Source organism: Tursiops truncatus, chromosome 1 (assembly GCF_011762595.2).
Source record: "Tursiops truncatus isolate mTurTru1 chromosome 1, mTurTru1.mat.Y, whole genome shotgun sequence".
NCBI lineage: Eukaryota > Metazoa > Chordata > Mammalia > Artiodactyla > Delphinidae > Tursiops > Tursiops truncatus.
This window is the reverse complement of record NC_047034.1, coordinates 43,420,775-43,435,473: the sequence shown is the minus strand read 5'-3', so window position 1 is coordinate 43,435,473 and position 14,699 is coordinate 43,420,775. Positions and strand designations below refer to the sequence as shown.

Genomic DNA, 14,699 nt, shown 5'->3' with positions numbered 1-14,699 from the left:
TAAGAAGGAATTATTCATCCATTCATTCATTTCACAAATAACTATTGAGCACTTACTGTGTGTCAGACAGTCTTTAGGCACTACCTGTTCAGAAATAAATAAAACACACAGGAATCCCTACCCTCCTGGAACTTATATTCTACTTAGTAAGATAAATAAGTAAAGGATGCCTGTGTTGGATAGTGATAGAGATAAGTGCTAAATAAACCAAGGAAGGAGGAGAGGAGAGTATGCGTATGTTTGTGAAGAGGGTTGCAAATGCAGTTCCAAAACTGTGGCTGAGAAAAGCGTCTCTGATGATACCTGAGGGGAGAAGCCACTCTGAGTAGGAAGGTCCTGAAGCAGAAGTTTGCCTGGCTTGTTGAGTAACAGCAAGGAGGAGAGCATGGCTGGAACACAGAGAGTAGTAGGGAGAGTAGTAAGAGATGAGGGTGGGGCATGGGGTTACCGTGGACCATTGTGGGTTACAGTGGTTATCAGTGGTATGGGCTTGTTCCTAAAGGAAGGATGTGGTTGGATCACTAAAGGGGTGGAAGGCCATTCTGGTGGAGAGAACAGCCTGAGCCCTTGCTCACAGTTCTGGGACTAGAAAAGACAAGCATGCTCAGGAAATGGTGTCTAGACAAGTGCCAGGGGACCAGAGCATTTGTACGTGAAGGAAGAACAGGTACATGGGGATCAAACTTTAGCAGAGCCCAGATTCAGGAAGTTGGATTTAGATATTATCTTATTGACAGCAGTGAGTCATGGAAGATTTCTGACCAGGTAATGGGGAATTTAGAGCAAACAGCATTTGGCTTTTTCCTCAGAAGTATTACTAAACCGAAAGTTGGTAGGTAAAGATAAAGAATGTTTGATATTAAAAATAAGAAGGCTGATGCAGCTTTAGCAGACTACCTCTGTCGAAAGTGGCGGGTATGAGGAATACGGGGTGACTTGAACCAAGTGTAGCATTAGCTTTAATGCGTCAGTAAGAGTGGAATGGAATGACTGCTTAGTGGCAGTGAGGATCGACTAAAGTTGGAAAGCAGGAATTTTTTCAGCTTTTCCTGAGACTATGATTTATCATTCAACTCAATTTCAGAATGCTCTCTCTCTCTTTTTTAAATTTTTATTTATTTTTTTAAGGAGAAAGCCAATTTGGGTCCACAGTTTTGTTTCCCAGCTAACATTTATAAAATCCAGGTTAGGTTGTGCTTGTTGGAATCATAAGTTTAGAGAATGTCAGAGTTGTCATTTGAGAGAAACTGGTGGGACGTGCAGCTTGTGACCCCAGGCTCCGAGTCAGACAGCCACCGTCTGGGTTGGAATCATGATTCGACTACTTATTCACTGTGTGATGTCAGACAAGTTATTTTTTTTCTCTTCACCTTGCATGCCCCTTTGTGAAACAGAGCTGTATATATATCATACCTACCTCTAAAGGTTGTGGTTATGGTTAAATGTGTTAATACATGGAGAGTTTTAGAACAGTGCCTGGCCCAGTAAACAGTAAATAAATATTAGATATTCTCATTTAATTATACTGGCCAGATTGAACTGTTTGTCAAGTGCTTCATGAAACTGACTTAACTGACTATTACACTTACTTATTTGTTTGAACTTACTGATTGAAATGAACTTATTTATATACGGGTAGAGCCTATAAATTTAGTAATCATCGTTTCAACACAGTTCAAAATCAAGAATGCTCTAGTCACCCATTACTGAATATATTAAGTGTGGCTTTGGGTTGCAATATCCCATTTTAAAGCAGAAAGAGTTTCTTCCAAATTTAGTGTGTTTTGTGTAAACAAAGTAGCCCACTTCAAGAAAGTCGTGAACATGCTAAGATTTGGAAGTAAGACAGGGAAAAATTACACTTCTTTATTCTCTAGATGAATCTTTATCTTGGCCAATATTCTGAGAAGGTAGCCTCTGATTTTCCACTGTGTCGTGTTTTAAGTTGACGTATTTATTTAGAAGTTAGTGTTATTGTTTAAAAATAGCCATGTCTCACGGTTTCTGTGGTATCTAATTTTGGCTGAATGCTTTCTTTGATTTTTGCTCATTCCTGATTGCAACTTGAAAACGAATGAGAGAGTTCTATAGAAGAGATTGTGACAAAACTTTTAAAAACTGGCAGTTTTGATGGTGAGTCAGTATCAGGATGATTTCACTGGAAAACCATGTATTGATGTGTGAAGACAAAGACTACAATTTAGCAAAGTGAATGAGACCAAGCAGATTTTGGAGGGAAAACAAGAGAAATATACCATTTTGTGAGAAATTTGGGAGATCTTTGGCTAAGATGTGAATGCCATTACATTGATGCAGGGCAGAGTTCAGACGAAGGTCAAACAATTCCTGGCTTTATGAGAGAATGCATTTTTATTTTGGAACACTAGCAATGGAAACTTAAGTGAGTCTGTTTTCATAATTCTACAGTTTATAACTTTTAAATTACAGGGCATTTTAGAGTGCTCTTGTATCCTTGGGGTCCTCTTCTGGACCTAAGCTCCATCAGGGACTAGAACACTTTCAGCCTATTTACTGTTGTTACCCAGCCTGACACACATCAGACACTTCCTTTTTTTTTTTTTTTTTTTTTGCGGTACGCGGGCCCCTCCCCGCTGTGGCCTCTCCCGTTGTGGAGCACAGGCTCTGGACGCGCAGGCTCAGCGGCCATGGCTCACGGGCCCAGCTGCTCCGCCGCATGTGGGATCTTTCCGGACTGGGGCACGAACCCGTGTCCCCTGCATCGGCAGGTGGACTCCCAACCACTGCGCCACCAGGGAAGCCCAGACACTTTCATTTCTGAATGCACTTATGGGAAATACAGAAAATCTGAGAAGTGCTCAGACGGGCATAATGAAAGTAAATGAAGTTTAAAAAAGAGAAAAACAAGAATGTGAGGGATTTCCATTTGGAGAAAAAAAGATAGTGTTTTGGCTCGGTACTAGTGCTCTAGGAAATCTGGTTTATTGTATAATAGCTGATGATTACACAACTCTTTCTGAATTTCCAGTGTCCACATAAAGAAAAGGGACCTTAAATTAAGAGCAAAGAGATTGTTGCCAAATAAAAGGAAGAAAACTCTGTGTGATAGAGTGAAACATGGCTACAGGGAAAATAGTGTGCTTTTTACTCTTTCAAATCTTTTAAGACTGTCTGGGTTATCTGGGGAGACACAATTATCCTGAATTCTTGGGTGATGGATTATATGATTCCTGGTAATAAATGCTAAATTAATTAAGAAATTAGATATATTAACTAGACTTACTGTGGTGATCATTTTGCATTATACACAAATATTGAATCATTATGTTACATACCTGAAACTAATATGTTATACGGCAATTATATCTCAGTCAAAAAAATTTTAGTTTTTAGTGTTATCAAAAAGTCACATGTGTTTAAAAAGATGATTTTAGCAGTGTATCATTCAATTTTAAACATGCAAAATTTATTTACATGTGACCTTGTTTGTATTGGTGGGATTGTAACTTCTACCCTGCACTTGAATTGCCTATTTGTTAGATCCACATATGATTACTTCCTCATAGGATGAAGTTACAGTTTATGGAAACATGATTTTTTGCAAAAGTTGCCCTTTTTTTGGATATAATTTTATTTGCTATCTTGCATAGGTCAGGTAAATACAGGTAAAGCAAAAAATACTATGTAATTCTCTTGAAAGATATAAATGATTATTGAATCAACATGGTAATAAGTTGCTCTTTGCTTCTACCAAAGGGGGGAAAAAAGAGTTAATTGGGGTTTCCCTGGTGGCGCAGTGGTTGAGAGTCCGCCTGCTGATGCAGGGGACACAGGTTCGTGCCCCGGTCCGGGAAGATCCCACATGCCATGGAGCGGCTGGGCCCGTGAGCCATGACCGCTGGCCCTGTGCGTCCGGAGCCTGTGCTCTGCAACGGGAGAGTCCACAACAGTGAGAGGCCCACGTACTGCAAAAAAAAAAAAAAAAGAGTAAATTGACTCAGTAGGGATCAGAATTCAAAATAAAGGTTTATTGAAAGTGAAGTTTGTAAATACTGGAGTATTTTAGTAAGAGAAGGCATGGCATATTAGATGAGCTCTTTACTAATAGGATAGATTTTCAAGTTAAAAATTATTTGACTGTGTGCATCTTTTGGAAATAATTTTAACACTTAAACACTTTATTTATTCATTTATTTATTTTGTGGTGCGTGGACCTCTCACTGTTGTGGCCTCTCCCGTTGCGGAGCACAGGCTCCGGACGCACAGGCTCAGTGGCCATGGCTCATGGGCCCAGCCGCTCCACGGCATGTGGGATCTTCCGGGACCGGGGCATGAACCCCTGTCCCCTGCATTGGCAGGCGGACTCTCAACCACTGCACCACCAGGGAAGCCCGGAAATAATAATTTTAAATGACTTCCTTAATGCCAGGCACTATGCTTGTTGCATTAGCTTTATTATTTCAAAATGACCCTGGGAAGTTTGCAAGAGAATTCGTGGGTTAGATACTTTTAAAATTATTTTTAAGTCTGAAATGACTTTTTAAAAAATAGTTTCTCTCCTATAGTTCCCCTCCCCTGCCCCAACTGAACATCTCCCATTGTAAGCATCTAAAATTGCTTTCCACTGTGGAATTCAAAAAAGAGATTGTTGTTTCCCCCCAAGAACATACAATGAGTACAGCCTGCTTCTCACATTAATAATTCCTAGAAGAGATGGAGCTCTCTTCACTGTCCTTGTTCCTGGCTAAGTATTATGGGGTGGGGGAGGCCCAGGGGAATTTGTTCGCCTTTCCTTCTAATTGCCTTGATAATACAAGCCACCTGGAAGAGTGTGATGCAGAGATACTTCATGGAGTGTGTGGGAAGGAGTTTACAATAATTGTTTAATGCCTCACAGGAAGCACATATTTTTGTGGCACTTTTATATGAATGACATGTTCCAGGTGAAAGACGCAGAGAGATTGTGAGTGTCCATCTTCATAGCATGTCTGAACATAGTGCATCAAGAGGGAAAATTTTAAATTTCCTCCAGGTTGTGAGTGGTCCACTTGGGCAACACATGGAAGTAAGGATCAGAATCCATGTGACAAGAAACATGGCAGCACCTTCTATAACACTCCGAATGGTGGAAAAATCCTGTGTTTTCTCTTCTCTCATCCTGCTTTCATTTAAAGAGTCTTAGCAGTCTGTCTAGGATCACGGATGTCTCAACCAAGAAATGTTGCAGATGGACGTAGAAGGGATATTCTTATGGAGAAGACAAATATGAACATAAACATAGCGCAGCTAATTTTCCTTTTGTTAAATTGTTGGGACAAGTAGTCATTAGATATATTCAGGCATCAGATTTTTTTCTTTTCTTTTTTTTGGCTGTGCTGCACAGCTTGTGGGATCTTAGTTCCCCGACCAGGGATTGAACCCATACCCTCAGAAGGGAAAGCACAGAGTCCTAACCACTGGATTGCCAGGGAATTCCAAGGCATCAAATATTTTAAAATGTAAAATGTTTAGGGATCTGCCAGTTGAGAAGCCAGCTTTTTCCCCAAACATTTTCTGTCATGAGATGGCACATGGGAATAGGAAGCCCATTCCAGCTTTGAATCTTCCCATTTGTTAGACTGGAAACTAAATATTGAGCTCAAACTCAGCTCAAACTTCATATTGAGCTGTATTCTTGTTCTTTTAATTTCCATTCTTCCTTGGTGCTTTTGCCCTTTCACGATAAAAACCGTAAATCTAGTCTCATTTTAATAGCAGCTTTCATGTATTTCTTTAAAACAAGCAGACTGTGTTTTACCCATGTCTCATTTTTCTAACTAAATATCTGAAGAAGTGACCTCATTCAATATAAAATGTTTTCCAAGCCCACTTTGGGAAAGACTCCATTTGAAAGTGGAAATGGGGATGTGCTGGGATGTGGTCTGAGCAGTGCTTTCATTGATAGAATGCACAGCAATTACATTAATTGTTTAGAACCCAATTGTCTTTTTGACTTAAAACTGAACTACAGTACATCGGGGCATGTATAATTCCATTTGTACTAGGATTCTTGATTATTTTATTAACTTCAAAGCAATATTTCTATTCATAGAATTCCACACATAGGAACTGCTGTCTGGGTGGGACCAGCCCATGATTTTATCGCTAGTAGCAATGAAAATTTTTTTTAATTTAATTTAATTTTTTATACAGCAGGTTCTTATTTGTTATCTATTTTATACACATCAGTGTATACATGTCAATTCCAACCTCCCAATTCATCCCATCACGAACCCCCACACTTGCCTTCCCCCCTTGGTGTCCATACATTTCTTCTCTACATCTGTGTCTATATTTCTGCCTTGCAAACAGTTTCATCTGCACCATTTTTCTGGATTCCACATATATGTGTTAATGTATGATACTTGTTTTTCTTTTTCTGACTTACTTCACTCTGTATGACAAGTCCAACCACATCTCTACAAATGACCCAATTTCGTTCCTTTTTATGGCTGAGTAATATTCCATTGTATATAAGTACCACATCTTCTTATCCATTTGTCTGTCAATGGGCATTTAAGTTGCTTCCATGACCTGGCTATTGTAAATAGTGCTGCAATGAACATTGGGGTGCATGTATCTTTTTGAATTACGGTTTTCTCTGGGTATATGCCCAGTAGTGGGATTGTTGTGTCATATGATAATTATATTTTTAGTTTTTCAAGGAACCTCCATACCGTTCTCCATAGTGCCGGTATCAACTTACATTCCCACCAAACAGTGCAAGAGGGTTCCCTTTTTCCACACCCTCTCCAGCATTTGCTGTCTGTAGATTTTTTGATGATGCCCATTCTAACCAGTGTGAGGTGATACCTCATTGTAGTTTTGATTTGCATATCTCTAATAATTAGTGATGTTGAGCAGCTTTTCATGTGCCTCTTGGACATCTGTATGTCTTGTTTGCAGAAGTGTCCATTTAGGTCTTCTGCCCATTTTTTCATTGGGTTGTTTGTTTTTTTTTAATATTGAGCTCCATGAGGTGTTTATATATTTTGGAGATTAATCCTTCATCCATTGATTAATTTGCAAATATTTTCTCCCAGTCTGAGGGCTGTCTTTTCGTCTTGTTTATGGTTTCCTTTGCTGTGCAAAAGCTTTCAATTTTCATTAGGTCCTGTATGCTTATTTTTGTTTTTATTTCCATTACTCTAGGAGGTGGGTCACAAAAGATCTTGCTGTGATGTATGTCAGAGTGTTCTTCCTATGTTTTCCTCTAAGAGTTTTATAGTGTCTGGTCTTACATTTAGGTCTTTAATCCATTTTGAGTTTATTTTTGTGTAAGCTGTTACGGAGTGTTCTAATTTCATTCTTTCATGTGTAGCTGCCCAGTTTTCCCAGCACCACTTATTGAAGAGACTGTCTTTTCTCCTTTGTATATCCTTGCCTCCTTTGTCATAGATTAATTGACCATAGGTGTGTGGGTTTATCTTTGGGTTTTCTATCCTGTTCCATTCATCTATATTTCTGTTATTGTGCCAGTACCATATTGTCTTGATTACTGTAGCTTTGTAGTATAGTCTGAAGTCAGGGAGCCTGATTCCTCCAGCTACGTTTTTTTCCCCTCAAGATTGCTTTGGCTATTCGGGGTCTTTTGTGTCTCCATACAAATTTTAAGATTTTTTGTTCTAGTTCTTAAAAAATGCCATTGGTAATTTGATAGGGATTGCATTGAATTGGGTGATTGCTTTGGGTAGTATAGTCATTTTCACAATATTGATTCTTCCAATCCAAGAACATGGTATAGCTCTCCATCTGTTTGTGTCATCTATGATTTCTTTCATCAGTGTCTTAGTTTTCTGAGTACAGATCTTTCACCTCCTTAGGTAGGTTTATTTCTAGATATTTTATTCATTTTGTTGCAATGGTAAATGGGAGTGTTTCCTTAATTTCTCTTTCTGATCTTTCATTGTTAGTGTATAGGAATGCAAGAGATTTCTGTGCATTAATTTTGTATCCTGCAAATTTACCAAATTCATTGATCAGCTCTAGTAGTTTTCTGGTGGCATCTTTAGGATTCTCTATGTATAGTATCATATCATCTGTAAACAGTGACAGTTTTACTTCTACTTTTCCAATTTGTATTACTTTTATTACTTTTTCTTCTCTAATTACTGTAACTAGGACTTCCAAAACTATGTTGAATAATGGTGATGAGTGTCAACATCCTTGTCTCATTCCTGATCTTATAGGAAATGCATTCTGTTTTTCACCATGGAAAAGGATGTTTGCTGTGGGTTTGTCATATATGGCCTTTATTATGTTGAGGTAGGTTCCCTCTGTGCCCACTTGCAGGAGAATTTTTATCATAAATGGGTGTTGAATTTTGTCAAAAGCTTTTTCTGCATCTATTGAGATGATCATATGGTTTTTATTCTTCAATATATTAATATGGTGTATCACATTGATTAATTTGTATATATTGAAGAATCCTTGCATCCCTGGGATAAATTCCACTTGATCATGGTGTATGATCCTTTAAATGTGTTGTTGGATTCTGTTTGCTAGTATTTTGTTGAGGAGTTTTTGCATCTATATTCATCAGTGATATCGGTCTGTAATTATCTTTCTTTGTAGTATCTTTGTCTGGCTTTGGTATCAGGGTGATGGTGACCTTGTAGAATGAGTTTAGGAGTGTTCTTTCCTCTGCAATTTTTGGAAGAGCTTGAGAAGGATGGGTGTTAGCTATTCTCTAAATGTTTGATAGAATTCCCCTGTGAAGCCATCTGGTCCTGGGCTTTTGTTTGTTGGAAGAGTTTTAATCCCAGTTTCAATTTCATTACTTTTGATTGGTCTGTTCATATTTTCTATTTCTCCTGGTTCAGTCTTAGGAGGTTATACCTTTCAAAGAATTTGTCCATTTCTTCCAGGTTGTCCAATTTATTGGCATAGAGTCACTTGTAGTAGTCTCCTAGGATGCTTTGTATTTCTGTGGTGTCCATTGTAACTTCTACTTTTTCCTTTCTAATTTATTGATTTGAGTCCTCTCCCTCTTTTTCTTGATGAGTTTGGCTAAAGGTTTATCATTTTTGTTTATCTCTTCAAAGAAACACCTTTTAGTTTTATTGATCTATTGTTTTCTTTGTTTCTATTTCATTTATTTCTGGTCTGATATTTATGATTTCTTTCCTTCTACTAACTTTGGGTTTTGTTTGTTCTTCTTTGTCTAGTTCCTTAAGGTGTAAGGTTAGATTGTTTATTTGTGATTTTTCTTGTTTCTTGAGGTAGGATTGTGTTGCTATAAACTTCCCTCTTAGAACTGCTTTTGCTGCATCCCATAGGTTTTGGATTGTCGTGTTTTCATTGTCATTTGTCTCTAGGTATGCTTTGACTTCCTCTTTGATTTCTTCAGTGATCTATTGGTTGTTTAGTAACATATTGTTTAGCCTCCATGTGTTTGTGCTTTTTACGTTTTTTTCCCTGTAATTGATTTCTAATTTCATAGTGTTGTGGTCAGATGAGATGCTTGATTTGATTTCAGTTTTCTTAAATTTACCACAGGTTGATTTGTGACCCAAGATGTGATCTATCCTGGAGAATGTTCCATGTGCACTTGAGACGAAACTGTAATCTGTAGTTTTCGGATGGAATGTCCTATAAATATCAGTTAAATGTATCTGGTCTATTGTGTCATTTAAAGCTTGTGTTTCCTTGTTAATTTTCTGTCTGGTGAACTGTGCATTGGTGTAAGCGAGTTGTTAAAGTCCCCCACTATTATTATGTTACTGTCTGTTTCATCTTTTAGAGCTGTTAGCATTTGCCTTATGTATTGAGGCACTCTTATGTTGGGTGCATATATATTTATAATTGTTATATCTTCTTCTTGGATCCCTTGGTCATTACGTAGTGTCCTTCCTTGTCTCTTGTAACATTCTTTACTTTAAAGTCTATTTATCTGATATGAGTATTGCTACTAGAGCTTTCTTTTGATTTCCAATTGCATGGAATATCTTTTTCCATCCCTTCACTTTCAGTCTGTATGTGTCCCTAGGTCTGAAGTGGGTCTCTTCTAGGCAGCATATACATGGGTCTTGTTTTTGTATCCATTCAGCAAGCCTGTGTCTTTTAGTTGGAGCATTTAATCCATTCATATTTAAGGTGATTATTGATATGTGTGTTCCTATTACCATTTTCTTAATTGTTTTGGGTTTGTTTTTGTAGGTCCCCTTCTTCTCTTGTGTTTCCCACTTAGAGAAGTTCCTTTAGCATTTGTTGTAGAGCTGGTTTGGTGGTGCTGAATTCTCTTAGCTTTTACTTGTCTGTAAAGCTTTTGATTTCTCCATCAAATCTGACTGAGATCCTTGCTGGGTAGAGTAATCTTGGTTGTAGGTTCTTCCCTTTCATCACTTTAAATATATCATGCCACTCCCTTCTGGCTTGTAGAGTTTCTGCTGAGAAATCAGCTGTTAACCTTATGGGAGTTCCCTTGTATGTTATTTGTCATTTTCCCCTTGTTGCTTTTAATAATTTTTCTTTGTTTTTAATTCTTGTCAATGTGATTACTATGTGTCTCAGCCTGTTTCTGCTTGGGTTTATCCTCCCTGGGACTCTCTGTGCTTCCTGGACTTGGGTGGCTATTTCCTTTCCCATGTTAGGGAAGTTTTCGACTATAAAATCTTCAAATATTTTCCCAGGCGTTTTTCTCTCTCTTCTTCTCTGGGACCCCTATAATGTGAACGTTGGTGCATTTAATGTTGTCCCAGATGTCTCTTAGTCTGTTTTCATTTCTTTTCATTCTTTTTTCTTTATTCTGTTCCATGGCAGTGATTTCCACCATTCTATCTTCCTGGTCAGCTATCCATTCTTCTGCCTCAGTTATTCCACTATTGATTCCATCTAGTGTATTTTTCATTTCAGTTATTGTATTGTTCATCTCTGTTTGTTTCTTCTTTAATTCTTCTAAGTGTTTTTTCTTTAATCCTTCTAGGTCTTTATTAAACATTTCTTGTATTTTCTCAGTCTTTGCCTCCATTCTTTTTCTGAGGTTTGGATCATCTTCACTATCATTATTCTGAATTCTTTTTCTGGAAGGTTGCCTAGCTCCACTTCATTTAGTTGTTTTTCTGGGGTTGTATCTTGTTCTTTCATCTGGTACATAGTCCTCTACCTTTTCATTTTGTCTTTCTGTGAATGCGGTTTTTGTTCCACAGGCTGTAGTAATGTAGTTCTTCTTTCTGCTGTCTGCTCTCTGGAGGATGAGACTATCTAAGAGGCTTGTGCAAACTTCCTGATGGGAGGGACTGGTGGTAGGTAGAGCTGGGTGTTGTTCTGGTGGGCAGAGCTCAGTAAAACTTTAATCTGCTTTTCTGCTGATGCATGGAGTGAGTTCCCTCTCTGTTAGTTGTTTGGTTTGAGGCAACTCAGTTCTGGAGGCTATAGGCTCTTTGTTGGGGCAAATGTCGGACTCCAGGAGGGCTCATGCCAAGGAGTACTTCCCAGAACTTCTGCTGCCAGTGTCCTTGTCTCCACGGTGAGCCAGAGACACCCCCCACCTCTGCAGGAGACCCTCCAACACTAGTAGGTAGCTCTGGTTCAGTCTCCTATGGAGTTACTGCTCCTTCCCCCTGGGTCCTGATGCACACAGTACTTTGTGTTTGCCCTCCAAGAGTGGAGTCTCTGTTTCCTCCAGTCCTGTAGACATCCTGCAATCAAATCCAATGAGCCTTCAAAGTCTGATTCTCTGGGAATTCCTCCTCCTGTTTCCATACCCCCAGGTTGGGAAACCTGATGTGGGGCTCAGACCCTTCACTCCAGTGGGTGGACTTCTGTGGTATAAGCGTTCTCCAGTTTGTGAGTCACCCACCCAGTGGTTATGGGATTTGATTTTACTCTGATTGCACCCCTCTTACCGTCTCATTGTGGCTTCTCCATTGTCTTTGGATGTGGGGTATCTTTTTTGTTGAGTTCCAATGTCTTCCTGTCAGTGATTGTTAAGCAGTTAGTTGGGATTCTGGTGCTCTTGCAAGAGGGAGTGAGCACACATCCTTCTACTCCGCCTTCTTGAACCAATCTCCCAATGAGATATTTCTTGACAGGAAAAGATGCCTGATGTGCTCCCGCTCCACACACACATGCACAATAATTCAATGGATACTTATTGATTGTATGTTGTATGCCAAATACTGTGCAATGAACATGTAATAGAGACCTATTTAAGACAGAGCTTACGATTTAGTGGGAAAGGCAAATTTTTGGACAGATAATTTCCATACTTTTTTCTTACTATTAAAATTCAGTACTGAGAATTATCCATGAACTTATTTTAACATTTTGGAAAGCTCCTTCTAGTTTATTTCTTTCCATTCCCTGAAACCAAAAAAGAAAAAGCCAATAATCTATAGCATTTTATGTTGGCTCAAAAAATATCCTCTTCCCATTTTAAGAGGCATATCCTAGTTCTGTTCTATTTGAAGGTATTCAACAGGTTCATTCTAGCTATATTCTTATGGTAACTGATGTAATAAAAATAATAGCACCATCTTACACTTGTGCAGGAAACTTCGAAACATTTTCTCATTTGGTTCTCTCAACAATCTAAAGTTACATTATTCATAACTAATGGCAGGGATAGTATTGAGAAGTCCTTTCTATACAACAGATTTATAGCTTCTGGAAAGACATCTTTTAATACCCCTTTTCTCTGTGGATATTAGTAATTCTTTTTTTTATTAAACCCAAATTGGCCCACTGACAAGATGGATTCCTCCCATAAGTTTCGTTGGTTCATATAGTGTTGAAAAAATAAAAACCTGAGCCCCACATCCCATTTGTAGATGTTTCTTAAGCTGACCACAGTTGGTTGGCCCCTGGGTCCTGCTGTCCACCTTGGATAGGCATTCTGTCTTCAGTTTACTATAGCCTGCACTTGTCACAAATGCACAAGTGTTCATTTTCACCCAGGTTTTCTTTAACTTTGGCCTCTGATTCTGAGGCCCAGACAGCCCCAGAATAATGATACACATCTTCATATTTTTAGATCTCAGGAAGTTTTTACGATATTTGAGTAATGATTTTGGTATACACTGCTTCTTTTTAATGAAGAAGGAAAACAACCATGCCAAGACAATTCTTATGGTTGTGAAAATGATGTATAGCAGGGTCCCCAACCCGTGGGCCATGGACCAGTACCAGTCTGTGGCCTGTTAGGAACAAGGCCACACAGCAGGAGGCGAGCTGCAGGCGAGTGAGCAAAGCTTCATCTGTATTTACAGCTGCTCCGCATCGCTCGCATTACTGCCTGAGCTCCGTCTCCTGTCAGCATTATGGTGAGTTGTGTAATTATTTCATTATATATTACAATGTAATAATAATGGAAATAAAATGCACAGTAAATGTAATGCGCTTAAATCATACCAAAACCATCCCCCCTGCCAATCTGTGGAAAAATTGTCTTCCACAAAACCGGTCCCTGGTGCCAAAAACGTTGGGGACCGCTGACTTATAGGATTTCCCTGGCAGTCCAGTGGTTAAGACTCTGTGCTTCCACTGCAGGGGGAACAGGTTCAATCCCTGGTTGGGAAATTAAGACCCCACATGCCGTGTGGCACAAATGATGTAGAAAGTAGGCTTCTCTCATGAAAAATAGCAAAAATTTATTTATTGAGATACACCTATAATTTAGGGTCTTCATGGAGCTATGTTACTTTTATTTTTAGTATATATTTTAGGTTAAAAATAATCTGTCACTCAAAAATTATTTTGACTTTGTTTGCATTATATATAATACACTTCCATTTTATGACCCTAATCTGACTAATATATCTATCCTAGGTCACTGAAATGATTCTGGAAATGTCTCTTGAAGTTTGGTAAGTCCATTTATTTCGTTGGATGGATCCACTGACTGATTTTAATTGTTAAAGAGTACACTTTTAATATATGAAATAACTCTGACACCTTTGAGTATCAAAAATGCATTAAATGTACTTCATTTTTTTTTAGCTCTCTCCTAATAACTACAGTATTAAAAAGAAAAAACTAATATTCTTTGCTTAGTTTTCCAGTAGTTTGGTAGTTAAATCATAAATGTCAGAAGAAGAGCCTTTAGAAGGGGCTCTTCCTCAAGTTAAATATATATTCCCATAGAAATAAATATAGCTATTGAAGCCTATTTTCATTGCTGATTCAGATAGGTATTAAAAAATATGACAGTGAACATACACAGGAAACTATAAGAGGAAAAACTGAAAATTGAGACTTTGTTCATAATGATCATCAGGAAAACAAATGGTTAAGTCCCATGATGTGTGTTGCTCTTTCAAAGTGGTCTCCAAAGATGAATGTTGAAAATTCATTTATTTATTTTCATATGGTGAGTCTTAGGGGAGTCAGGCCTGCCTTGAGAATTAGCTCATCTCTGACCTCATGCTGAGGTTGATAGATCCCACCTGCCTCAACCTCTCTGCATCTCTTTGAACTTCCCTGTTGAAGTGGGTTTTACCAGAGTTACGAGTACACATTTTATTTACACGAACATCACAAAATTAATGTAGCATTCTCATTTCTTATGATTTGCTAAATGAATGATAATGGATACATTGACATTGAGTTTAGGTATTTCTCTTGTTTTGATCCCCAGAAAATGTTGGTTCAACTTAAAAAATTATTACATAAATTACTACTGTCATTCAATATATGTCAGCATATATCAGAGGACAGTCCAACTTTTTTAGATGTGTTATTTT

General features: G+C 38.3%; 1 protein-coding gene across 8 annotated transcripts in view; it reads left to right on the top strand.

Annotated features, from left to right (window-relative positions):
- Window positions 1-14,699, top strand: part of PLA2G4A (phospholipase A2 group IVA) — a 189,354-nt gene that overhangs the window by 105,566 nt on the left and 69,089 nt on the right. For all 8 annotated transcript variants that reach the window (XR_004525901.2, XR_012331125.1, XM_019918613.3 and 5 more), the window contains exon 6: window positions 13,786-13,823. Coding sequence is in view for 6 of the 8 variants with exons in the window: in XM_019918613.3 (XP_019774172.1) it covers window positions 13,786-13,823 (38 nt within the window). In the remaining 2 variants the exon portion in view is untranslated. The remainder of the gene's footprint in view (window positions 1-13,785; window positions 13,824-14,699) is intronic.